Source organism: Megalops cyprinoides, chromosome 15 (assembly GCF_013368585.1).
Source record: "Megalops cyprinoides isolate fMegCyp1 chromosome 15, fMegCyp1.pri, whole genome shotgun sequence".
NCBI classification, from domain to species: domain Eukaryota; kingdom Metazoa; phylum Chordata; class Actinopteri; order Elopiformes; family Megalopidae; genus Megalops; species Megalops cyprinoides.
This window is the reverse complement of record NC_050597.1, coordinates 3,585,397-3,612,500: the sequence shown is the minus strand read 5'-3', so window position 1 is coordinate 3,612,500 and position 27,104 is coordinate 3,585,397. Positions and strand designations below refer to the sequence as shown.

The window sequence follows — 27,104 nt, the reverse complement described above, 5'->3', positions numbered from 1 at the left end:
TTATGTCGGCATCACTCTTCCCGTCTTCACATTCGCAGGCAAATGGTATGCATGGCTGACGCCGTGGGAGTTCAGCTGGGATTTGACTCTGTGATATGCCGGGTCACGGAGGCGATTACCGCCGGAGATGGGGGTGGGGGGTTGGGGGGTTGGGGGGGTGAGTCCCACGTGTTAAATAAATTCACATCAGATTCGCAGTGTGCCCTGCCTGAGGAATCTGTCATTTGGTGCTGTTGGCCCGCTGTGGCCTGGCTCCTGCCGCAGGATGAAGGGGGAATTTGGAGTCTCAGGCTGGCTCTCCGTTCCTCCTCTCGGGGGGGGGTCGGGGGGGGGACCTGCCCACTGTGTGTGACCCGGCTCTGTGTGCTGTGTGAACTGTCCCTCAGACCACCTCTCCCAGGCACAGAGCCGGACCAAGGACAAATGAATCGTCTCCCAGGTCAGCTGTAGATACATGAACCCCTCAGCTGCAGTTAAACTGCAGGTCAGTTGACCCTCAACAATCAAACTTCACAATAAATCATCCACCGCAGATAAACCATGCACTAATTTTCCATCTGCAGATAAAGTGGACACCATCTAACCCGCTAGAAAAAAGCCACACATTAATTTACCTTCTGCAAATAAACTGCACACTAACTAAACCACCACCACAGAAAAACTACACACTAAATAGTCCTATGCAGATAAACTGGACATTAACTAGCCCACAACAGACAAATCACACCCTAAATAACCGTCTGCAGAGAAGCAGCGCGCTAACTCAGCCGCCATGTGTAAATTGCTTGGTAATTAACCCTCTGCAGAGGGGGGGCTGCAGGTGTTTGCTGTGCAGCTCTGAATCCCAGCACGCCTCCGTGTTGGGAGCAGGGAGGTCTGACCCCGCAGGTGTTGTGTCTGGGTGAGAGAGCGCACGGCTGAGCTTGTGTAAATTGTTTTTTTTTTTGGACGCCCGGAGCCGCAGTGCTGATGCAGGCGCAGAGGGGGGCACTTCCCCTCCTCATCTGAATGAGAATGGGCCTAAGCACTCTCCCTCTTCGCTCCCGAAACGCTAGCGCCCGGGCCTCTTGTGTCTGTGTGGCTGAGAGCAGCCGGTGCTGGTCCATTAGGGATGAATATGCTGAGAACACTCGTCCCATCCGGAACAGAGCGATCTCCATATCGCCCCTTTTCTTTGTGAGAGAGCTGTGCTCTCTCCCTTTCTTTCTCTGGCTCGCCTCTCCCTCTTGTGATAATGTATGTGTAGTGCTGGCAGGTGATATTTTCTCTTTGAACTCCCTCCAAGGTGTAATACATAATTAATGCTGAGGAGATATTTAAGGCTCTGGCCGGGGCAGTAAGGAATGTCAGTCGTGGATCACTGCCTCCCAACAGGAACGGGAAACTTTCCGCTCATCCCGGGCTCTGTTTTAAATGAGCGTTAAATGAATCAGCCAGCGTCGTTATCTGTCTGGGCAAAGGGACACTGAGGTCCCGCTGTCCTGGAGAGGCTGAGTTTCTGTAACGCTGAACAGGCGGGTGTGTGAGAGGCCATGGTGGTCCTTACGAGGACAGCTTTCAGCACATGCTCAGTGTGAGAAGGGTGCTTGTTTTTGTGTGCTGTGATCACAGCTGCTGTGTTGTGGCTGGTTTGTCTTTCTGGCTGTGTCTGGTGTGGAGAGGGAGAGGGGTGCTCCGGTCCTTCAGGAGGGCAGGGTTAGACCCTCCTCTCGCTCTCACAGAGCAGAACCAGCTCCCAGGCAGGTGGAACAGGTGAGTGGCTTGCGTCTGCTGGGTTTCTGGTCCTGCACAGTGGCCTGTCTCTGCTCTGGTCCTGCACAGTGGCCTGTCTCTGCTCTGGTCCTGCACAGTGGCCTGTCTCTGCTCTGGTCCTGCACAGTGGCCTGTCTCTGCTCTGGTCCTGGACAGTGGCCTGTCTCTGCTCTGGTCCTGCACAGTGGCCTGTCTCTGCTCTGGTCCTTGTGGTTGCTGTTTCCTCTGCATCTGAAGGGAATGTTAATGACTCTGCAGCTGACTCAGCCAGCAGCCCTGGGAGTTAATAAGAAGGAGAGATGCGGTGGACATCTGTGCCTCTGCTCCGTCAGAGCCAACGAGGAGAGAACCCGGGCCAGCTGTGACCGGGGGGGTAGGGGGTGGGGGGGGGGGGGGCAGCTCCTCCGAGCCGCCCGCCTCAGTGGGGTTACGACGGGATTGGCTAAGAGAGCTGCGCGGACCTGCGCAGCCAGGGCACCTGGACAGAGATATGCGCAGCGTTGCACAGCAGAGCAACGACACGTTCAAACAGCCACTCAGGCAGGGAATGGGATTTCAGGGTTCAGTGTCTCCGGTCACTCCTCAGACAGACCGGGGGGGGATCCCAGTGCAGGTGCCCCTGTGAGACCCCCTACCCCCCTCCGAGATGCTTCAGGCAGATCTCCCCACCGAGTCTGACAGAGTGCCTGGAACAGGGTTGAGCGTGTTCGAGTTGGCCAGCTCTGAGTTCAGCGCAGGGTGTGGGTTTCACTGCTTTAAATTCAAAGAGCTCCCCGCTGAGTCCTCCGGGGGAAGCATTTGTGGAACGGACTTTTTTCACGGAAACCGCGTTTGCGATACGGAGGGTGAGCTCGAGGAGCTGTACCCCTCGCTTTAAGTCACTCTCGATAAGCGGTTCTGCCGGGTGACAAAATGTAAATGCGAAATGTAAATTTAAATGAACTCCGTCAGAGGGGAAAACTCCCTGTAATCCCGGTTGCTGGAGCTCGGTGCGGAGTCTGGGAGGGAGATTTTTGGCGTTATCGGCCGAGCAGGGGTGCGGAGCGAGGCGCGTTCGGCCCTGGGACTCCTGGGTAATTAATGGAGAGAGGCGTGCTGTGTGGCCTGTCAGGGGTGGAATAGGACGGCGCTGTGAGCGAGCCCTGCCTCTGAGGCATGATGGGAGTTTAATAAGCCGCTCCCGCCCGTCACGCCGCCGGGATGAGCTCACACAGTGAGCGAACCCCCCCCGCTCTCCCCCCACGTCCCCCCAGCTCGCTGCAGTGTGCTGACAGATATTCCTCCGCATCGCTCACGCCAGCTCCTCCTGACAGCGCGTCAGAGCCCCTCTGACAGCCGCCCGACGAGCCGACAGCCTCTGCGGTGGCCCCCGTCCCACGCAGCCGTCAGCGCCGTCCAGGGCGCGCGGGCTCCAGCTCGTTCTCCGGCTCGGCCTTCGACAACGCCGTGATGGATGGCCCGCCCGGGCCCCGCCTTGCGCTCTTTGAGTGGCGGCTGGAACGACAGAGAGGGGGAGTGGGAGAGAATTCCTGTCTCCCAGCATACCCTCCCAGCAGGCCTGACTCGGTGTGCAACACTGACACTGTTACAGTGTTATAGATCCATCTAAGACTCTTCCGTGTGCCATGTGACCTTCAGTTTAGACTGTTTCCTGGGTTCTTTCCCAGGGCACTGCATCTCTGTGAAGATTGTCTGGCCCCTGTGCCTTGAAGGGGGTCATGTGTTGCTGCTGGACTGTGACCCATGTGGTCACTCTGGTGATGTGCTGTACTGAGTGACCAGACCTCTCTCTTTGTAAAAGTGCTGCTTGACTGTATTCAGTGTGCTTTGCTTGTGGTTATATATATATATATATATATGCAAGCTATGATTTGTGACCTGTCTGTACTTGTGGTGACTTCCAGTGGCCTGGCCTCTTTCTGTGACTGTGTTAGCAATTTTTCAGTTACTTTTCTGTTATTATGGTAGCCTGTGTTCAGTAACCTGGCCCTCTCTGTGATTGTGTTATCCTGTGCTCAGTAACCTGGTCCCTCTCTGTGTGATTGTGTTAGCCTGTGTTCAGTAACCTGGCCCTCTCTGTGATTGTGTTATCCTGTGCTCAGTAACCTGGTCCCTCTCTGTGTGATTGTGTTAGCCTGTGTTCAGTAACCTGGCCCCTCTATGTGTGATTGTGTTAGCCTGTGTTCAGTAACTTGGCCCCTCTCTGTGTGATTGCGTTAGCCTGTGTTCAGTAACCTGGCCCCTCTCTGTGTGATTGCGTTAGCCTGTGTTCAGTAACCTGGCCCCTCTCTGTGTGATTGCGTTAGCCTGTGTTCAGTAACATGGCCCCTCTCTGTGTCATTGCGTTAGCCTGTGTTCAGTAACTTGGCCCCTCTCTGTGTGATTGCGTTAGCCTGTGTTCAGTAACCTGGCCCCTCTCTGTGTGATTGTGTTAGCCTGTGTTCAGTAACCTGGTCCCTCTCTGTGATTGTGTTAGCCTGTGTTCAGTAACTTGGCCCCTCTCTGTGTGATTGTGTTAGCCTGTGTTCAGTAACTTGGCCCCTCTCTGTGTGATTGTGTTAGCCTGTGTTCAGTAACCTGGCCCCTCTCTGTGTGATTGTGTTAGCCTGTGTTCAGTAACCTGGTCCCTCTCTGTGATTGTGTTAGCCTGTGTTCAGTAACTTGGCCCCTCTCTGTGTGATTGTGTTAGCCTGTGTTCAGTAACCTGGTCCCTCTCTGTGATTGTGTTAGCCTGTGTTCAGTAACTTGGCCCCTCTCTGTGTGATTGTGTTAGCCTGTGTTCAGTAACTTGGCCCCTCTCTGTGTGATTGTGTTAGCCTGTGTTCAGTAACCTGGCCCCTCTCTGTGTGATTGCGTTAGCCTGTGTTCAGTAACCTGGCCCCTCTCTGTGTGATTGCGTTAGCCTGTGTTCAGTAACCTGGCCCCTCTCTGTGTGATTGGGTTAGCCTGTGTTCAGTAACCTGGCCCCTCTCTGTGATTGTGTTAGCCTGTGTTCAGTAACCTGGCCCCTCTCTGTGTGATTGCGTTAGCCTGTGTTCAGTAACTTGGCCTCCATTCATGCTGCAGCTGAGTGTGATATGAGGAAGCAGCTGCAGTGGAGCAGCATTAGCCTCATTTAGCAGAGCAGGCAGCAGCTGCAAGCATTCCTCTTAATATCGTATTAAGCACTTACAGATGTACTGCTCACTTAATACCAACAAGCTGCCCATTAAAGCGTAAACAGGAACATTGTTTCAGTGCGTAATGGAGTGTTGCAAAGATCGTTACGCCCTGAAACCTCACTCTGTGCAGAACTGCCCGTTCCCCAAAAGCAAAGCTCGCCTGAGCTCACTCCCGAACAGGCCGCCGCAGGTCGATGGAAGCCGGGTTCGCTCGGGTTCGAGTCTGAGGATTCTGGCACAAACAAGCCGTCTCCTGCAGCGGGAATAGGAGACCCCCCCGACCCCCCACGCCGGCGCACAGAACAGCACACCCGCAAACAGCCGGTCAATAGCATCGACGGCGCGCGGGAGCGCGGTCGATAGCGGCCGCGTCTGGAGGTGGCGAGGCCGCAGATCCAGCCGAAACGGCCGCTCCCGAGGGACGCGGGTCTGTCTGTGATGCTTTTGTTGTGATCACAGCCGCGCTCAGAGCTCTGAGCTCCCTTCCTCTCGGGATCCGTGCTGCTGAAGGCCAAACTTTAACTGTTTTTAAACCACGGGGGCAAGACCCCGCGTCCTACCGGTGTTTTGGCGTGTTTGAGTGTGGTCAGGGATAGATTTTGCCGCCTTGTCAGAACACACAGTTTGGGTTTGGAATTACAATTAGATCAGCATTGGTTTTTTTCCCCAGTTTTTTTTTTTTTTTTTTTACTCTTAATGGAGTTCAGACAGAATTTCCTCTATTCTCGCGCAAAATATTTAGGGTGAAGATAAGCTTCATACAGCTCTTAATTAAAACTTTATCGCCAGCGGGCAGGCGTGGACCTGCGAGCCGCGACTCTCCTCTTTGGATCGCGGCGTTCGCGCCGAGCTTCATCGGCAGGGAGCGGGGTCTGAGGGGAGATAGCATCTCCCAGAGACAGGAGCAGGACGCCAGCACAGTTAAAACCGTAAATGCACTTGGACACACCAAAGCGGCTTTGATTTGAGGTACAAGGCTGAAGCCTCCGTCGGCCACCTCCTGAGAGATACTGCTGGGAACCCCGCGCCAAATCACAGCGCAGAAAAAGAAACATAAATCCAATTACTTTATGCAAAGTAACTGGAGTCCGGCTTTAATAAGTGCGAAAATAAGGCTTGCGTTAGCCGCTATTAACAATGCCTTGTGAACAAATTGCACATTACTTTGATCTGGGTGAAGTAAATGAGCAAGGGGAGCTTTATATTAGCCGCAGCGCTAACGAAAACCATCTGAAACGGGGAAGGGGCGGGATATTTCCCCGCAAAGCAGAGAGACATAAAAGAGGAGCGTTTTTCTTCCCTCCTATTTATAAAGCCTCTTTATTCAAAAAACGCAAAATATTGTCATAGTTATTACTAACATCTTACTTGTCCGTTGTTCTCATCAGTTTCCGTTTTCTGCTTTTTTTCCCAGTGTAAAAATGCACTGGCTTCCAGCTGTCTGCCTCCAGGAATGCTGGGAAAACTGTTGTTGTCCTGATTTCTCCAGTATACGAGACGGATCGGTCCAAGGAGCCTGTACTCCTGGCTGCTTCTCAGAATGGATTGGGGATCTTACTGCTTCTGTGCTGTGGATCACATATGTTTAATTACATGGTAGCATGTCAAAAACACTAAGAAGAAATGTTTTTGGGCCACATATGCAGGAATGAAAAGCTTTGTTTAATTTCAGTAACGCATTGCGCTTGCTATCCAGTACAAGCATCTCAGAGTGCTTCAAAACAAGTGGGCAGCTTAACTCAGTTACACCAGTGGATACCATAGTACTCACTTAGGTGAAGTGTGGCAGCCATCCAGGACCCAAACACTGGCCAAATCTCAGCTGAGGTGGATATGTAAGGATTTATGAAGTCAATTAAACGGGACATGATTAGATAGCCAGACTGGGGAGTTTGGTCACGATATCTGAGAACTCTCCATTCTGTGCTGTGAGCACCATGGGGCCTTTAATGATTTCTGTGAACTGATGATATGGTTTTAATGCCTCATCCAAAAAAAAAAAAAAAAATGCATCGCCAACAGCATGGTGTCCTTACTGCTACAGTGCCCCCTACTGGCCACAACCCACAACGACAGGGGGTCTTCCTGCTGCATGCTAACCCAGCCCAGCCTCATGTAGGTTCAGATTTATCAGTGGTGGAGTCTGCTTAGCTACAGGGGTTTCTGCTTCGCCTTCTGTCTCCCTCCCTGATGAATGACCTAGAGCTGCTGCTTGGGATTGAAATTGAGTCATCAGTTATGTGTGCTTCCCAGCAGCTGCTGGTTGATCTGCTTCCAAAACCCGCTGGACTCAAGGTCTCCAAGGTCACCTGTAGGTAAACATGAATGATTTTTCAATTTTAATTAATTACATTTAACTAGCAATGACAGAAATACACATATTTTCAAATAATACTTTGCTCTACGTCATTTATGAAAGAATTCATTCTCTGTGAGTCAGACTCAGTAAATCTCAATAAATTCAGCCAAGAAATAAATTACCAAATGTGAATCCAAAACCCTGACAATGTCGTACACTGGGTTCTGTTTGACCTTCAGTTATTGTCAAAGCAAGGCCAGCAGGGTCCGTCCCGTGGGCTGAAACCGCAGTGGAGCCGGTGAGTTTGGGACCCGCGTGTTTAGAAAGCGAGGCTCGTCCCCTGGCGGCGCACCAGCTCGTCTGCCTGCACGCCGGTGACATCGCACACGACGCCGGAGTGACGGATGGCGTTCTGGCGTCTCCGAAACGGCCAGCGGCTCTGATTGCCCCAGTGCTAATCCTTCAGAGCCTCATCAGTGCAGCGGCGGAAAGGCAATCATTAACCTCCCTGTGTGAGACTCCCAGCAGCCTCCATCAGTCAGCTGCAGTGGAGCGGGCACCGAGCTCCGAGCCCTGCACAATGAGGGAGCTGCATTTTATTATTTTATTATTATTATTTGACATATTTGTCATTTTATTTAGTATTTCATTCTTTGCCTATTTTGGTTTCCCTTGTTGGTTCTCATTTTTCTCATAATTGCACTGCTGTGTATTTCAGTACGTAAATTGTTTTCATCATTACTGGTGTTATTGAGTCATATTTTACATGTGTAACTCTCCTTTGGCAACATCACGTATTATAAAGCTGCGTGCCAGAAAAGCAGTGTTAGAATGATGAATCTCAAGAGAGATGGGAGACAGGGAGAGATGGGTCTGGCCCTGAAGCCAGCTCCGCCCCTGTGTGTGTGTGTGTGTGTGTGTGTGTGTGTGCTGAGACAGGCAGTGTTTTCGATGTGCTCGGACAGACAGGAGCGTCTCAGCAGATTGGCAAAACAGGTGCGGTTTTGCAGCCGGACAGATGCTGAGCTGAACTCGCTGAGATCTGATGAGACCTCCTGAAAGGCGGCCTCCTGTCCGTGGCAAAGATTACCGGTGAGGGGGCTGAACCTCTAATCACATGCTTACAAGTACAGGTCCTGAGGGGTCCACCACTGCGGTTGCCTTTGAGCTTTAAATGTGAATTTATTCTGTTATTATCCAGCTGTATGCATTCTACAGTAAGTGTGTCATGTTTGTCTATTAACATGATAAGGTAATCTGTTAACTAAATAAACAATTTTGTACCTATGTGCTTGGATACAGCGTCCCAGCCAGACACCTTCCTGAACCTTTGGGGATTTCAAACAAGGCTGTCTGTGATTTTTCAGTGCCATGAATGGCAATGCTACAGATTGATGGTCATTTCCGAGCGCACACCTGCGATGCTCCATCGGCGGTGATGAAGTGCGTTCTCTCCCGGGTGCCACGTCTCCGCGCCGGGGATGCTAAATATACGCCGGCGTCTTTAAATGGAAAAGCCGCCCTAGACTCGCTCGCGCTCTTTTCGCGGCTTGTCAAGTGAATTTGGCGGCATTGAACGAAAGCCTGATCGTTCCGAATCTGCGAATTTGCGAGTTTTCAAGGTCCCGTGACAAAAGTGGTTAAAAGGCGAGCGGTGTGAGGAGCGGAGTGTGCGGGGACAGATACGGAGCGGCCGCATGTGTGTGTGATGCGCTGCGAGCGGAGCCACGGCAGTCTGACACGCTTTAATCACTTCTGGCGGACCACAAAGCCGCTTGCTCCTGATTTTTTCCTTACACCAGAAGCTCCGTATGCGTTTATAAACGGAAACCCAGCGGCCGGTATTTTTCACTCTCGCATGTTGCCTCAGCGACTGAGACGTTTCAGGAAGCGTTTCAGAGATATATGGCCTCGGCCGCGAAAGGCTTTCAAGGCGGATGGTGGGACGGTCTGCCTTTGCGTGCCTACGGTGTATGAAATAATCAAGGTTTGTAGGTTTATTTATTTAGCAGAAGCTCTAATTCAGTGCCGTGAACTTTTTTTTTTCTTCATTTTTAGATCTGCGCGCTGACGAGCTGAGAGCCCAGGCCCAGGACATGCCTGAGTTTACACAGTAGCTACATGAAAGCAGCAGGGTGATGAAAAGTAGCATTAAGGTTGCATGTTGTTAGAGGCGCAGCTCTGATTAATACATTATTACCCGGCTGGAGTAATGGCTGAATTGAATCTCAGACCCCGACGTTCAATAAAAAATGAACTTTGAGTCCCCCCCCCCTTCTCCTCTGTACTGAGTGATGCAGGTTGTGATTTCACTGGCATATGCTTTGGAACTTCGCTTTTGTTCGTGTGAGATTCGCTTCTTGGTCAGAGTGCCATTATGGCCGGCTCCCCTCACGGCGTAGCCCACCACAGGCGGTACGTGCCAGAGATGATGGCTGATAATCAGTACGCACTGCCAGGCTCGGTCAGAGCGTACAGTGCAGCTGGTAGCTTGTACTGTTTTCCTTAAGTACTGAAGCCTGCCCCCGTTTGATGATTTCGGCGCTGAGTCCTGTGCACACAGCCTGCTGGTTAATGCATACAGAGTTCTCCCGCAGGGACCTGATGTGAACTGGCCTTTCATCCGCTCTGACTCACTACAGTGTGCGCTGCGCTCCGCTATCTACCGCGCTCCGAGTGCAGCGTCAGCCAGCCGCGTCAGCCGGCTCGTTACCAATGCGAGCAGGGCGTCTGCGTACGGGAGCTTCCAGCCTCACGCAGCAGGCCGCGCTGGCTCTTCGCCCCAAACCCTGCAATTAACGCCGGCCTCAACCGACCAGGACGGTGTGCTGCCCGCCGGGGGCAGTGGTGCGGTCCAAACAGCCCATCCGAACATAATCCTGAGGCCTGGTCCAAGCTTGTTTTGGCCCGGACCAGCCCCCTGGGAACAAACGGTCTTCCCTGAATTCTCAACCTGTATCAAAGATGAGAGACGAAGAGACCACATGAATCAGAGGCCGCTTCAGTAGAAAGAGCAAGACCATTACGTTATATTATGTTACATTACATTATTGCCATTTAGCAGATGGTCTTATCCACAGTGACTTATGGTTCTATCCATTTATACAGCTGGATATTGAGGCAACTGTAGGTTAAGTACCTTGCCGAAGGGTACAACAGCAGTGCCCCTGTGGGGAATCGAACCAGCAACCTTTCAGTTAGAAACTCTGCTCCTTACCACTACGACACACTGCTGCCACACAAGTTCTTTTCCTGACCCCCCCGCAATGAACCGCAGGGGACAGTTGCTGGGGTGTCCTGGTCATGGAGACGGACCTGCTGCCCTGAGTTTCACTAAAAGGTCAGGGAGCGTGTGTGTGATCGGCGGCATTCAGGCTCAGGGGCAGCGGTCAGACGCTGTTCCGATGGGGAGCGTTAGCTGTGCTGTCTGCTCGGAGCGAAGGTGTGGATTCACACTCGCTCTCTCCTGACACACAAGATCGTGGACTGAATGTTCAGCTGAGGTGCTGTCAGAATGAATAACCAGATCCCGGCTTCCCAGTCTGCTCAGTAATATATTATGCATAATGTTTGATCTACTTTAAACTGTCTCCTGGGTTTCTTTCCATCCCAGAAAACGTAAAGAAAAGACAAACAGACTTAAAAAAAGGAATAAAACACTAAGCCAGGTCACCTAAGCCATTGGTTCTAGCCTTGAACGGTGTTTGCGTGTTTTCTGACCATGGAAATGCAGGGTTAGCCGCACTGGTGTCAGCGGTGTGTTCCGTATCATCCCGAATCGGCCTCATTATCCTATTTCCATGGCAGGCCTTCGAAGGTCTCTCAGAATATGACCTAAATTAAGTTCCCCGGGCATCAAAGGGAAGCATTCATGAATTAGGGATGACCTTGGAGGGGAATACCCAAGAAACTACGCTCTGTCTGTAGCAATTTCACACCCATTGGTGGAGAGGAGCAATGTATAGAGAAAGAGAGGGATGAGGGAGGAAGGGGTGGAAAGAGAGAAGGAGGGAGAAGCTGATGGTGCTACTGCTTTGCTGCAGGGAATGACAGAACACTCAGTGGGCTATAGAAGACTGTTTCACTAATTTGTGTGCGTCTGTGTGTGTATTTGTCATTGGATGTGTGTGTGTGTGTGTGTGTGCATGTGTGTGCATGTGTGTGTGCGTGTGTGTGTGTGTGTGTGTGTGTGTGTGTATGTGTGTGTGTGTGTGTGTGCGTGCCAACACCACAGACCCCGCCTTCCTTCTTGTGTTCTCGGTGGGCGATTACAACTTAGTCTTCTGATGAATGACTTCACTAAGGGGTTCGATGGTTTGTATTTTTCTTCTCTTTAAAGAGGAGAAAAAAAGAGCAGTGAAGTCAATTCCCAAACTCTCATGCATTATTCAGGTAAAGCCAGCCGCTGGTAGGTTACTGGTGTCTACCCTGAACGTGTCTCTGGGGCTCTGTTCTGCCAAAGCTGGCCTAATCAGTCACTGCTTTATTTACTACGGGTGAAAACTAAAAGGTCAACAATAACATCAGCAAAGCTTAGTGTATGTAGCCTCTGAGATTTATTTCATTCTGGCATTTATAAGGTGCTCTAATCCATGGCAACTTTGAGTAGATGTGTGTGTGTGTGTGTGTGTGTGTGTGTGTGTGTGTGTATATAAGGTGCACACACACATACACACGTGTTTATTGTACATATATATGTGTATTATTGTGTGTGTGTATGTGTGCATATATAGGGACATGTGCACACATGCACACACAGGTGTATTGTATATTATTCTATATGTGTATTTTTATGTTTGTATGTGTGTGCGTAATATATATAGTGTGCATAATATTTTCATGTACATATACATACATGTGTATTATACATATAAATGTGCATTACAGTGCGTGTGCATGTGTGTGTGAGAGTCTGTGTGTGTGTGTGTGTGTGCATTTCTCTCTCTCTCCTTGCCTCCCGCTCGTCTGGATGATTCCAGAGGACCGTTTGACATATCCTGATGAAATCGTCTTTATTATTCTCTTTTATTGTGCTAATAAGGCAGATGTCAGGTAAGGGTGTTTTATGCAAATATGACAGCATCTCCAGGCTGAAGAAAGAAGGGAGAGAGAGGAGAAACAACTGGCTGGCAGGGAACTGTCTGAATTCCTCTACTCCACGCGATGGTGATGTTCTGCGGCATTTTTAAGGAGTTCTTCTGCCTTTGATTGGCAGAGACCCGAAGGAATCATCGATCTGAGAGTTCAGCTTGGATTAGGGCTTCGTCTCTCACGCAGGGGATGGCTGCTAGTACACCCAGATCAGCCAATCAGGAAACAAAAGCCCTCTATAGGCATCCTGAAAGCCTGAGCTAAAAAGGTAATGGAGTCAGAGAAGCAGCTTGGAGGCGGTGAGGTCAGTGTGTAAGTGGAGGTGAAGTCAGTGAGCAGGTGGAAGAGGTGAGGTTGGTGTGTGGGAGGAGGTGAGATCAGTGTGCAGGTGGAGGTGAGGTGTGTTTGCAGGTGGAGGAGTTGAGGTTGGTGTGTGTGGGAGGAGGTGAAGTTGGTGTGCGGGTAGAGGTGAGGTTTGTGTGTGGGTGGAGGAGGTGAGGTTGGTGTGTGGGAGGAGGTGAGGCTGGTGTGTGGGTGGAGTTGAGGTTTGTGTGTGGGTGGAGGAGGTGAGGTTTGTGTGGGTGGAGGAGGTGAGGTTGGTGTGTGGGTGGAGGAGGTGAGGTTTGTGTGTGGAAGTAGGTGAGGTTGGAGTGTGGGTGGAGGTGAGGCTGGTGTGTGGGTGGAGGTGAGGCTGGTGTGTGGGTGGAGGTGAGGTTGGTGTGCGGGTGGAGGTGAGGCTGGTGTGTGGGTGGAGGTGAGGTTGGTGTGAGGGAGTAGGTGAGGTCGGTGTACGGGTGGTGGTGAGGTCGGTGTGCGGGTGGAGGTGAGGCTGGTGTGCGGGTGGAGGTGAGGTTGGTGTGTGGAAGTAGGTGAGGTTGGAGTGTGGGTGGAGGTGAGGCTGGTGTGTGGGTGGAGGTGAGGCTGGTGTGTGGGTGGAGGTGAGGCTGGTGTGTGGGAGGAGGTGAGGTTGGTGTGCGGGTGGAGGTGAGGCTGGTGTGTGGGTGGAGGTGAGGCTGGTGTGCGGGTGGAGACCAGGCTCTCTGCTGTGCTGGGGGAGTGGCTGAGTGCCCGTTGAGTTTGTCTCTCTGTTTTACCGGTGTGATGTTCAGTGCTTGTCCCAGGAGGCTCCAGGTTTACTTGCTGTGATTTTCCCAGTGTCTCCGTGAAGGTTTGGATCCCTTTTAAAGAGAACAGTGTAAGCCTACGCAGAGTCGGCTCAGTCTCTGAGGAGCTCTGCTCTGAAGTGCGGGAACACAGCCTTCTCAAAACAGGCTGCTCGGCTGCTTCCTGCCCTGGGACAGAGGCAGAAAGAGACCGAGGATCTCCGAGTGTCTGCCCCAGCACCGTTCTGTCAGAACCGCACAGTCCTGAAAGAGCATGTGCTAATGCTAATGATTAGCATAACAGCCTGTCTTTTCTTCCTCACAGCCTCAGAAGAGAGACGAGCCCCGCCAGGAGTCCAAACCCAGCCCCCTGAAAAGCGCAGAGCCAGCCATCGACTTATTAGGCCTGGGTGAGTCCCGAGTAAGAGGTTGCCAATTGCGTCATCCGCCTGTAAAGCCTTAGGTGCTTCAGGAGCCAGGTTAAACCAGGGAGAACAGAGAAAAGGCCATGTCTGTCCCTTTCAGCTGCATCGATCAGGTCAGCGGTTGTGCCGCCATCGATACTCTTGGCCAGAGTAAGTTAGGAGAGCGTACGGTCTTAGATGGAGACTGAGAGGGGAGTAGTAAACCTGCAGGAGAAACGTTCCTGTTGCCAAACCGGTGAAGTGGGGCACAGCGCTTAAGAAGCCGGGCTTGGAAGCTGAGGGCTGCGGGTTTGATTCCCAGATCGCTGCCTGCTCACTGCTGTAGTATCCTTAAGCAGTGCTCACAACCCGAAACGCCTCAGTAAATATCCAGCTGTGTAAACGGATCGGTGGCGAAATGTGAGCCTTGCAAGTTGTCCTGTATGAGGTCATCTGCCGGGCAGATTTATTGTGTAAAAACGTACGTTTGGGCACAGACAGTGCAGAATGTGGGCCGTGTGCACACTTGGCATTGTGGGTAGTTGAGTACATGATGTTTTTTGAAAGAATGGAATTCCCTGTCTGCCACGATGCAGACAGCCCTTATTCAGCATGGTTAGGTGAATATGAAATTGAACATGAATATGAAATATGAAATTATGGAATGACCTTGGATGTCCCCTCTCCCGTCGTGGGAACGCATGGTGAGCCCACATGGTGGAACGGTCTGTACCGCAGAGAGCAGGATAGATCCTCAGCTCTCAGCCTCCCGATCATTACGCCATTGATCTGTTTGGCTCCATCAGCCCTGGGGGGGGGAGGGGGTGGGTAGGAGGAGTTGGCTGTTATTTTCTCAAATTTAAAGGTTTTAGCTTTTATGCCCAAAGCTGTGTACCTCTGGCTGGCTGTTGTCATCCTTTGTTTCTTGGTGGTGATAGGGTTTTAGTGTGGAATTGGACAGGGGACGGCTGGAGCAGGTTTGGCGGCGGTGGGGGGTGGGGGCTGAGAGCAGATGTGTTATTTAGACCGTGTATCTCTTGGGCATTACGGGGGGGTGGGGGGGTGTTATGGATCGCCCCTCTCCCGGAGGCAGGAACTGATGGAGGGCTGGGAAGATGATGGGGCTCAGATTGAACAATGCGTCTTGCTGATGTGTTTTTTCAAGTCCGAACAGAGCCGGCGCCCTGAGTGGCCATCCCATAATAAATATAGATGAAATCGACTGGGAAAATGGCCTTTTTCACACCGGCGCATTGCCATAGGAACAGGGGCCGTTAGCGGTGAGCTGTGCGTAATGGTGTTCCTTCTCTTTCCCCCTCTCATAATCCCCTCGCTCTCTTTTCCTTTCCGTTCGGCGCCGCTGCACTGGAGTGGATGCACTTAAACAGTATTTTCTTTTTTCTCAGAAACAAAAGCAGATGCCTTGAATTTTTATGTGAATGAGCGCCTCGGCGCTGTTGTGCACAGAGACGTGTGCTCACCACCGTTCCTGATGGACAGGAGAGACACACACGACACCACTCCCTGTCATCGAATCTGCTGTGGTGTTTTTGTGTGCTTAGTCTGAAGAATGCAGGTCAGCAGTGATGCGTTTCGCTGCGGTTCACTCCGTTTGGGTGCGTGTCTCTGAGAGAGCCACGGGGCAGCATTATCACCCGTAGGGAGGATCCCCAATTCTTCCCTCTCCTCAGTGGCAGCAAACCTCCGCAGGTCTCTGCTCATATGATCGATTCCACTTGGTGTAAATGGAGATGGAGTAGAGGGGCTCCCAGGGGAAATATCAGAGCGCAGCGGCCTTTGAGTCCTTCACTGCGGCTTTCCCCTTCCCTCACCCCTGACCCCTGACCCCTGACCTCTGACCCCTGACCCCTGACACCCACTGACTCTGACCCGGCCCCTCTCAGGCTCAGACGGAGGCTGAAACACCTCTGTGTGCTGCAGCCCAGTAGAGGCGTCAGGAGGAAGCCTTGCAGTGAGGCCCAGTCACTGTCCGTCCCTGCATGCTCTGTGCGATGCAGCTCACAGTCAGGTCCGCACCTACGCTGGAACACTGACAGCCAATATCTGCAATTCACCACCGTACTATTATTAACAAGAACAGCAAGAATAGCAATATCAACGACCCATTCATTTAGCAGGGAGCAGGGAGATATGGGAATGTATTGAGTGTTATTGTCCCTTGCCTCGTCGCAGGCATAGGCATATTGTGCTGCCTGCATTGCTAATTCCTCCACCTCCCTTAAGAGGACTTTCATTTTTTTGCCATTTGGCAGTGTCATGAATTGTGGTATTTTTTTGTTAAATATTGGGAGGTGTGTACTGCAGATTAATTCATATTTTGAGCAATTAATTAATTAATGGCATATAATTAATTTAGATTTTTATCTTTTTCATTTCCTCCACACTCTCTGTTATCTCTGTCTCTCTATTGCTTTCTCTCCATCTCTCTCTCTCTCTCACACACACTCCCTCTTTCCCCTCTCTCTCCCTCTCTCTGTCTCTCTCTCTCCCTCTCTCTCTCTCTCACTTTCTCTCCCTCTCCATCTCTCTCATTCACTTTCTCTCTCTCTCATTCTTCCCTCACATTATCTCTGTACCGCTCTCTCTATTTCCCTCTCTCTACACCTCTCACTCTTTCTACCCCTCCTCTCCCTCTCGCTCACTCTCTCACTCCCTCTATCTCTCTCACTCTGCATACCTCTCTATCTCCCACCCTCTTCCCCCCTTCTCTCTCTCTCTCTCTCTTCCACCCTCTCTCTTTCCCTCCCCCTCTCTCTTCCTCTGTCTATTGCTCTCTACCCCCCCTCCATCTCTCCCTCTCTGTCTCTAACTCTCCTCCCGTCTCCCCCCTCTCTCTCTCACACACACTCCCTTTCCCCTCTCTCTGTCTCTCTCTCTCTCCTTCTCCCTCTCCATCTCTCTCTCACACACACTCCCTCTTTCCCCTCTCTCTCCCTCTCGCTCACTCTCTCACTCCCTCTATTTCTCTCACTCTGCATACCTCTCTATCTCTGTCCCCCACCCTCTTCCCCCCTTCTCTCTCTCTCTCTCTCTCTCTCTCCCACCCTCTCTCTTTCCCTCCCCCTCCTTCTCTCTCTTCCTCTGTCTGTTGCTCTCTACCCCCCCCCCCCCCCCATCTCTCCCTCTCTCTCTCTCTCTCTCCCCCCCGTCCCCCCCCCCCCCTTCTCTCCCGATCTCTCTCTCTCCTTCCCAGATGCCCCGGCAGCGGGCTCTGCCAGCAGTGGGAGTGGTTCTGCCAGCGCAGCTCCGCTCAGCGAAGACCTGGACATCTTCGGCCCCATGGTGTCCAACCCCCTCCCCTCCTCCAACGCACAGTTCTCTCAGGTATTCCCGCCAGGCCGGTGCCTCTTCTCCGCGCCGCTGCCCCCGGGGGGAGCCAGGGTTGTCACTGTGGGAAATGACACGGCAGCTCTCCGCTCTGTCCCTGAGGGGTCAGACACACAGCTCCTCCCCCTGCTCTCTGAGGACCGGCCTGACTGTTAGACTGGCACCTTCCACTTCCGCTAACCCCTCCCCCCATATCCCACCCACATTCCTGACACAGAGCAGCCGAAGCCCCTCTCTCTGTCTCCATTTCCACCCCTAGCGTAAATGTTGTTCCGGGAGAGACGCAGACAGAGAGAAAGGAAAGGTCAGATTCAATTGTTTAATTTCCTCTGCGAGCGAAATGATTATATTTACCTTTCCAGTTACAGCTGACAAAATTGATTTGTAAGGTCTGCAAGATTAAAGGATGCGCAGTGAATAATGTTTTCACATTAGCTTGCCTCAGAAGAGGAGAGGAGGGCTGGCTGGGAACGAGGGGGCTGACGGTTTCTAACGTTCCCCGAACGGTGTTTCCTTTCCAGAGCCGTGCCGATCGGCCGTTTGGTGAATTAAAGATGGCCACTACAGTGCTTCTCCCCGACAGGTTCGCCCCCGGCTCCACCCTCTGACTCCCCGGCCTGAGCCGAAGAGGCCCGTAAAAAAACAGATTTCCCTCAGCCATTAAAGCCCCTCGCGCAGAGAGACGCTGGAGACTTTGAGCCTGAAGAGCGATTTGTCTTTGATGTGGGAGCGCAGGCCGAGCGCGGAGGCCTGGCCTCTCCGCTGCCCGCTCCTCACTGCAGCTGAGCTGGGAATTAGGCCAGCAGCTAACAAAAGCGTTTTCCTCCTAAATCAATGTTTTATTGAGAGGTGCGAGGCGGGCGGGGGCCGGCAGGAACGCCGCTTCCCGCTTCTCTGAGCGGCCGCCACTGCCGCTGCTGCCGAATATTTGCAGTAATAATTGATGTCCCTTGGTGGCTCAGGCTGAATTCTGCCGCTCTGTTTTTGGCATTTGTGGTGTGTGTGCACAGGAACACACACACACATATACCACAGTCCTTTCATTTGCCAATGAATGCTTTTCATTAAAAAAAAAAAAAAAAAATCTAATTCGCGTTCATACGGCCAATCAGAAGATCCATTCTGCAGCGGTATTGAAAGATTTGAAAAGCATGTGTACAGCTAAAGAGAGAAAAAAAGTAGCAAAAAATGCGATTAACATTTTTGTGCAAATTGTGTGTTCTGTTGGGTTTCTGCTATCGCCAGCCTCTCAGACGGTTTCCCAGAGTCCCAGACCCTCGAGCGGGGAGTGGGGGGAGTAGGAGGGGGGGCTGTGGGTGGGGTTGCATCCAACCTTTTGTCAGTCAGCTGTGTCTTAGTTACGCAACAGCCACAGCGGCAGCAACCACAGTGGAAAGAGTAAGTGCTGAGAAGGGCACCCTCGGCTGCCGTGATTGGCTCCTGAGCTGTACGCATCTCACACTGTTTCCTGGCGGTATGGGGTAGGGGGGGTGTGGGGTGGGGTGAGGTGGGGGGGGGGTTGGGGGATGGGGGGAAACCCAGACACGATTCGCCTTGCATCTGCAAAATCAGGACCCAGGCGTAACTGTCGCTGCCCGATAGGTTTTCCTCAGCGCAGTCCGTCCTTTGAATGCTAATGTATTCTGTCGTTCCTTCCTGCGGTCTGAGCTGTGTTTCAGGCTCTGCTTTTTCCCTTAGCTGACAGACTCTGCCGTTCGTATGTCAGTGGGAGAGAGTGTCGGTAGTGGGCTCCCCCAGTCCTTAAATCCTTGGAAAGGATGTCATCCTGGAAAGTGCTTGGCATTGACATGCAATGGGAAATTGGCCACATCTAAGAAATAAATATATAAATAAAATTCATTATGAAAAAAATAGAATTTTTTTTTAGGACGCTCCCAAGCTTAATGTAATTGCCTATTAAGTCTGCCCGCTTCCGTGCTGATATTTTGAGCTCACTGGCTTGTACATTCAGCCTGCTAGCAGAATTCAGTGGTGACTGGTGTTCCCTGCCAAAAGCATCTGCAAACAAAGACACAAACAGTGTCTCAAAAATTCTTCCCCCATAATTCCATCTTGAGACGATTTCATGGACATCTTTGAAATTTTTAATCTATCTCTGAAAATTCCACCTCATGGAGGAGCCATGGAAGCTGGTATTGTGATTGCAGTGAGAACTCTGTAAATGACACATTCCTGGAGTTCAGCACCTTCCCGGCATACTGCCCCGCCCAACCCCGCCCAACCCCGCCCAACTCCGCCCAACTCTGCCCTGCCCCGCCCACACGGTATTGGCCACACTCAGTTGGGTCACGTTACACTTGCCACCAGCTCAACTGTGGCCAAGGTTTGGTTTCATCAAGTGTAACCCCTAGCACCAGCCTGAGTTTATAAGTCTATGTGTAGTCTAACACTGAACAGGCAGAAATATAGTACTGATTGAATGTATATAGCGATGTTGACAGAGGGTTAAGCTGATACTAGTGTCATTTGAAATGACCATTTCAGCTCTTCCTGGATGTTTGTAAATTCTTTGCAGTCTTAGGGCTGAGTGGCATTATGTATTCAGATTGCAGAGAGGTCCACAATGAATCAGGTGTAGTGCGCTGTAATGAATGAAACCTCCTGCCATTTCATGCTGTAGTCACGGTGTGACACTCCATAAACAGCGTGCTGACTCAGACTCCTCCCTCTCCTCCCTACAGCATCAACGGAGAAAGACTTCAGTATAAACACACACTCATAATACACATTCACGAACACGCTCACACACTCACACACTCACAACATGTACTCACCAAGGTGCACACACACTCACACCCTCAACACGAACTCACAAATGCACACGCTCACAGAAACGCACACACCAACACTAACATACACACTCATAACACGCACTCACAAATGCACACACCCTTGCACAAATGCACACACACTGATTGCTTGTCAGTGGTGCAGTCTGCCACATTGCAAGCTGCGCTGATTCTGTCTGAAGTACACAAGCTTTGGCGGATTAACTTTTTTCACGCCTTGGCCTGTTACAATGGGAAAGATTCACTCGCTCTCCCAGCTGCCAACGCCACTGTTCAGCAGATAAGGCTTTAAATAGACAGCCGAATCTGCTAATGATGCACTGCAGAGAGGGTTTCAAAGAAGGTAAAGCTCTCGCATCTGACCACATGTAAATTCATAAGATATTCTGAAGAGCTTTTCCGCACATCCCGAAGAAAATCCGTATCCGCGAGTCGCCTTCACTTGCCCTCTTTCTCCACGATGGCCCTAATTTCTCTAACATGCTCTGAGCAGCTTCTCCCCTCTGTCTGAGGGCTGTTCCCCCCCCCCCCTCCCTGTGTGTTTGTGATGAGGGAGGGTGGCTGTTTTCAGAGGCTCTGGGCCTGATGATCCAATAGCCGTATGCGCCCCCCCCCCTCCAGTCTAATCCGGCATGTTGGAGGCCTGGAGCTTCCCGAGGTCTGCAGGCGATCCAAGGCTCAATTAAAAGAGGAGAGGATGAGAGAGAGCCAGGCTCAGCCGGGAGGCGCGGGCAGAGGGCTGCTTTAAAGAGCTGCTTTAAAGAGCGGTTACCGGGCTGGTGAAGCCGCAGGCTCGTGAGGCTCTGGGTACGGGGGTGTGCGTTTGACCCCCGGGGCAGCAGTGGGGGGGCAGAGCGGGACCAGGAGTACAGATACGGCCGGGTCAATCTGGAAGAGCACTGTCTGGAAGGTCCTGTGGAAGAGAGTGTGTGTGTGTGTATGTGTGTGTATATGTGTGTGTGTGCCTTCATGTGTACATGCACACCTGTGTGTGTGTGTGTACATACATGCATGTATGTCTGCACGCTGTGCGTTTGTGTGTGTGTGTGTGTGTGTGTGTGTGTGTGTGTGTGTGTGTGTGTGTGTGTGTGTGTGTGTGGCCGCAGATGGCCCCGTCCTTCCCCCAGCAGGGACAGTGACACTCTGCCCGCTCTGACTCTGGGCCCGATGACACTCCTTACTGAGGGAGTTGGTGCCAAGCCTGTCCTGCCCAGGGTGTGCCCATCTGTGGGGAGGAGGAGGCGTCTCCATGACTGCAGGAGCGCTTTCTCCTCCATCTTCAGCTCCCCTTTCTCTCTGTCTCTCTATCTCTCTGGCCAAACAGGCCTGTCCAGCTACACTGGATTAGCATAGATAGCGCTTATTTCCTAGCTCCGAGGAGTGCGCGTCTGTTTTGCTAATTATCTATACCGCGCTGTCAGATGCACAAAGCCCTCCCTGTCCCAACCAAGATGGCCAGAGCTGGGCATTGTGGCCTCTTTGTGTGTGTGTGTGTGTGTGTGTGTGTGTGTGTGTGTGAAATATTCACGGTCCGCAGTGATGCATGCTGGTCTCTCAGGCGTACAGGTCCTCAGTGTTAAAAAGGCGCACGGAGGGGGGGGGGGGGTTGGGGGGGATTTCCCACAAGGCACCAGGGCTCCAGTGAAGTGACGCCAAACACACAGGGCGGATTTGTTCCTGAATTATGTACGGGCTGTCTTCACCTCCCCTTCCCTTATTCATTATTTATTCCCATGGCTTTTTTCCTCCCTCTGTGCGCTCCCGCAGATCTGATGGATTTGCTCAGAAAGGCCGGTCGCGTGGTGACCGAGGGGCTCGCCGGCCTTATCTCCGGAAAGGGCTTTTTGTCAGCGTGGCTTTGAGGGTGTGCCTGTTTATCAGAGGTGTGGGTGAATGCGGGTGTCTGCGGGGGGGTTTTCAGCACGGCCGCTGATTAAACCCGGCCCTGGGGGGCCATTCTCCCTCCCTCCTGCCCTGCTGGGTAGGGCGCCGTGGTTTAGCCCTCTCAGGGCGGCTGGTGAAGTAAGCCGTTTCTGCCTGGAGGCGCTGGGCTTTGGAGGGGGGGTTCTGGGAGCACGTCTCCTCTATCGCTGCTGTGCTGCGGCTCTCCGCCGGCCTTTATCAGATCACGGGGCCCCTGGCAGCGGCCCCTCGGCGGGTGTGGAGGTATGCTCCAGCATTCCTAAGCTGCAGCTGCCAATCAGAGCTCTGCTGGATCGGAATGAGCGGTGGGGGGGGTGGGGTGGTTTGGGGGGGTGCGGCAGCCGTATCACTCGTCAGCTCCGGAAGAGCGGCTCTGTGAAGGGACTCGTTTTCCCCTGTATGACCCCCCCCCCCCCCCATCACCACCCTGGCTCCCCTGCACAATCCCCCTCTATCTCTGTTTCCTCAGTGCCGTTCAGACACCGGTCAAAGCTTTGGGCTCTTGTTGTCATGAATAAAAAGCTTATTATTTCCTTTCCGCCCTGTTTACCGGCTCTGTGCCTGGCAGTGTTTTCCTCCGCGCGATGCTGTCGGACGCCGGTGTTGGGAAATGAATGGCGATAAGGGCAAACGGCTCTTTTCGAATGCCTGTTTGTCTTGCATTTATCGATTTCACCTTCTTCTTTTTAATGCCCTTGAGTTGTGATGGGGGTCAGGCTGTCGCGGGTTTTAGAAAATCGGCTCTAAATTAGCTTGGGGGAGTCCCCTGTGAGCGGCCCGCTCCTCATCCCAGGTCTGTTGGCCCGGTCCATCCTTCAGCGGACGCTCCGCTGTGTCAGCCGTGAGTCTCTGTGAGAGAGGGTGGTGGGCCTGCAGCGGCTGCGATCCATGCATTATTCATGCGGCGTCGAGCTCCCCGTCCCCCTCTCGCACCGGAGCGACCGGGAGCCCCCTGCTACCGCCACGCCTTTTCCACTTTCATTTCCCATCATGCCTCTGTAATGAGGTTAACTGGCAAGCCGCTGCGGTGGAGCGGCAGCCCCCCACCCCCCCCGTCCCCCATGCCCCCCCGCCCCCCCGCCGAGCCGGGGAGTGAAAGATGCTCCCTGACACTCTCAGATTATCTGCTTTATCTCCATCGATTCCGCAGCGTCCCTGTCTGCGGCGTAGCGTTTGTGTGGACAGCGACGCCGGTCGGTCCACACGCTGCAGCTCCCCTGCACCCACCGCGCGACACCGCTAACCCGCCGCAGCACCGTTACAGACGGCTTTATCTCCTCTCCCTGCCAAAGCCAATCACACGCTGTCTGACCGCTGTGTGCGTTTCTTCCTCTGTTGTGTCTGAGAACGAAAGGTGGGCTCAGGTGAGCTCGCGTTCCCCGTTCTTCCCGCGGCAGGTGTGAGTGTGTGTTGAGACAGATGAGCGCGGGAGTGACGTTGAGCGTTTGCCCCCCCCCCCCCCCCCCAGGCCAGCTCCAGTAAAGCCGCAGGGGCCCCCCCCGCAGGAACAGGAACAGGAAGTGCGGCCTCCGCCCAGGGGGACCTGGACCTGTTCACCGAGACCGGCGGCAAGGCGGACGACTCGGCCAAGAAACCCCTGTCCAAGGACTCCATCCTGTCCCTGTACGGCACCAGCAGCGTCTCCCAGCAGCCTGCCCCCGGTACGCACGGCGCGCTCTGATTGGTCCACACATCCCCTCTCTCTAACAGCAGGGAAAGCCACAAGAAATCGTCAGAAAAACCCATAGTGCTGATAAATGGACTGGGGAGGTTTTTTGTTTTCTTGTTTGGGGTTTTTTTTGGGGGGGGGGTAACGATGCGGCAGAAGCAGAGTCCTTCATTAATGGCTTTATTAATTATTCAGACCCTGTCTGCCTCCCGCGCCCTGGTTCCTCTGAAGAGGGTTTAAACCTGCCCGCAGACGCCGCCTGCAACGGCACACTTAAAAGGGACCGTTCTGCTCTTTGAACAGCTGAAAATGAAAAGCGCCGCCGCTTACAGGCCCGCGCCGCTGCCGTCAGGCTGTGCTAATGACCCTGTTCCAGCTCGCCTCTCACTCCTGTTAGAGACCTGCGTGCTGTATCAGCCCTGACCATCACACTCTCTCTCTCTCTCTCTCTCTCTCTCTCTCTCTCTCTCTCTCTCTCTCTCTCCCCCCAGCCGCCATGTTCATGGGACCGTCCCAGATGCAGTTCCCCGCCCAGCCCCCCGCTGGCTACCAGGGCTTCCCGGGCATGGGCGCGGCCGTGGCTCCACCCACCACCGCGATGGGCGGGGCCATGATGGGCCAGAACGCGGGGATGATGGTTGGCATGACAATGCCCAATGGCTTCATGGGAAGCGCGCCGGCTGGTGTGATGGGGCTGGCGCCAGGGGTGATTGGGGCGCAGGGGGGCGCCGTGCCCACCGCAGTGGTGCCCCCCCAGGGTGTGTACGCCGTCCCGCCCGGGCAGCAGGCACAGTGGAGCATGAGCCAGGTAGGGGGACCCCGGAATCTCCACATCCACTGACTCATCACTGACTCATCACTGACGTATAAGAATAATAAGAATAAGAAATACTTTATTAATCCCGAAGGAAATTTGAGTGTCACAACTGCACCGTCCAGCAAACATCAAGACAACAAAAGAATAAATTGAATAAAATAAATACAGAGGTATAAAATACAACAAATAGAAATATGTTTGTGCAGTTATGCGTTGTGCAGTACTACTGTAGTTGTCATATAATAAATAAATGAGAATAGTGAATAGTATCACTGACTCATCACTGACATATCACATCACTGAGTGTCTGTCCCTAGCATGCCAACCCTGCCAGTGTCATGGTTACATCTGAAATTCATGCTTACCATGAAAACCTCAAGGTTTTCTTGTCCCATATAATATTCCAACCATTTTTTGTGTCCATTAAGGCTCTGCCCCACCCTTGTACCCCACCCTCTCTCCAACCCCTAATGACCCTGCCTTCACCAAGGCCGGGTTGGGGGGGGGGGGTGGTGTTGTGGTGTGGCCCCGCCCGTTACCCACAATCCTCTGTTATTGTAAGTGCGAGCAGAGCGGCAGTGTTCCCAGCCTGCAGGAGGTTAATTAGATATCATGAATCAATTGAACGCGCATCAGATCTGGCTGTTTTAATTAAAGGCTTCGTCACACCGTTTGAACACACGAGCGCCGTGCGGTTAAATGCCCGCGGCTTGGCATTCGTCACTGTCACCGGGTCATAACCGAGCGCTCCTCGGTGATCGGTTCCTTCCTCCGCCGGCCGTCTGGACGCTCCGCTTCTCGTGCGGAGTCGAAGTTTCTTTTCTGAGAGCGTCTTCCTGTGCTGCTCGTATAACGAGCCCATTCTGGAGAATAAATAAAGTGGTCAATTAGGCTGGGCTTCCTTTGTCCCAAAAGATCTGCGTGTCGCTACGCTTTTTTTTCACAGATATGCGCATCTAGCATCTAAGTAGGTAGCTGGGGTAATTTACAGATCTGGCCAATTTGTCTCGGAGGAGTCGGAGAGCCGCGGAGACGGGCGTGGCCGCGTGGAGCTGCATCTTAAAGAACCATGCGCGTCGTGGCCTGCCGTTCCTCCAATGAAACGATCAAAGGCTGATCAGGCTCGGGCTGGTGATGGAAGCAGGTGGATATTTGTCCTGAGTGTAACGGAGCCGGCCCGGGTGAGCCGTGGTGGCAGAGAGGCGCTGCCAGGTGCCGCGGTATAAATCACCCAGACGCAGAGATGCCCAGATAACAGCACCGCGTCGCCAGGCCCCTCGGCTGCATCCGTAATGCCTCTGCTGACAGCCCTGCCTTACAGAGCAGCAGCCGGGCCGGGTTTGGATGGGTCTAACGCGACTGTGTGTGTGCATGAGTGTGCGTGAGTGTGCGTGAGTGTGCGTGAGTGTGTGTGTGTGTGCAGCCGGGCCGGGTTTGGATGGGTCTGACGCGACTGTGTGTGCGTGAGTGTGTGCAGCCGGGCCGGGTTTGGATGGGTCTAAGGCGACTGAGTGTGCGTGTGTGTGAGTGTGCGTGTGTGTGAGTGTGCGTGTGTGTGTGTGTGTGTATCTGTGTGTGTGTGCATACACATGCATCCATGCATCCATGCACGCGCACACATGTAAAGTATAAAACTGATCTTGGATCAGGTGTGCTCTAGTGTAGCCATGCGAGTGGGTAAAGAGTCTGACAGACAGCTGTGTGTGAAGAAAAGGAGCCCATTGTGTGTCTCATGTTTGTGTTTCTGTCTCTCTGAGATAGGCCAGCTCATGCCTGATATCTGTGTGTGTTTCTGTCTTCCTCTCAGATGAGCTAGCTTATGCCTGTCGCCTGCGTGTGTGCTTCTTTCTCCAGAATGAGCCAGGTCATGCTGTCACTCGTGTGTGTTTCCTTCTCTCAGCTTTCTCAGATGAGAGAGCCAGCTTATGTATGTCACCTGTGTGTTTCTCTCTCTCTCAGATGAACCAGCACATGTCCGGGATGAACCTGAACGGCGCGGGCGGGGCCGTGGGTTTCGGACAGCCGGGCGCCGCCCTGGGCGGGTGGGCGGGGCCACCGTCGGGCCAGACCCTCAGCACGCAGCTGTGGAAGTGAGCGCAGGGGGTGGGGTGGGGGCGACACCCCAGTTTTACCCCATGAACTGACACGCGATTCCTCTCCTTTCCAACACAGTAACACTCTGGAGAGTGTCAGCTCACTCTGCCCACTCGGTGCGCATCAACTGAGCGATCAGAGTGCGGAGGTGTACAGACTGGCTGCTTCGTCCGTCTTATTCGCAGAGGTTTATCTTTTTTCTCTCTCTCTCTTTTCCTTTTTGTTAAAAAAAAGCATATCAGCGATGAAGCTGCTGGACCAATTATACGAGTGTCTAATATATCATTACCAAAATCAATAGTGAGTAATAGTATTTAAATGGCAGAAATATGGCTATCATGTTCGTGAAAAACCCTCTCCCACCCACCCATGTGCATAACCCTCTACGCCCGTTGATCCTGTAGATTTGGTATGAACATATGTACTGTACATTACCATAAATAGAGATATTCACAGACCCGCGAGCAGAGCTTTTTTTTTTGTGTTCGCCCGGAATCCCTCTCTGTTTCAGTTGACATAAAGCCCTCCATCTTACTGTGATGTTTATTGTGTGCGTTACAGAGAAGCACAGTTTTAGTGAGATGGGGAGTAAACCTGGACGAGCGTCGGGGGAGCGCTATGGCTGAAAATGCA

The 27,104-nt window shown here is 52.7% G+C and overlaps 1 protein-coding gene across 2 annotated transcripts in view; it reads left to right on the top strand.

Moving 5' to 3' along the window:
- The window catches only part of smap1 (small ArfGAP 1), a 66,291-nt gene extending 39,194 nt beyond the window's left edge, over nucleotides 1–27,097 (top strand). For both annotated transcript variants that reach the window (XM_036546699.1, XM_036546698.1), the window contains exons 6-10: nucleotides 13,732–13,816; nucleotides 17,025–17,155; nucleotides 23,360–23,552; nucleotides 24,052–24,368; nucleotides 26,337–27,097. In XM_036546699.1, the coding sequence (XP_036402592.1) occupies nucleotides 13,732–13,816; nucleotides 17,025–17,155; nucleotides 23,360–23,552; nucleotides 24,052–24,368; nucleotides 26,337–26,471 (861 nt within the window). In that variant the 3' untranslated portion in view covers nucleotides 26,472–27,097. The remainder of the gene's footprint in view (nucleotides 1–13,731; nucleotides 13,817–17,024; nucleotides 17,156–23,359; nucleotides 23,553–24,051; nucleotides 24,369–26,336) is intronic.
- Nucleotides 27,098–27,104: the final 7 nt, after the last annotated feature.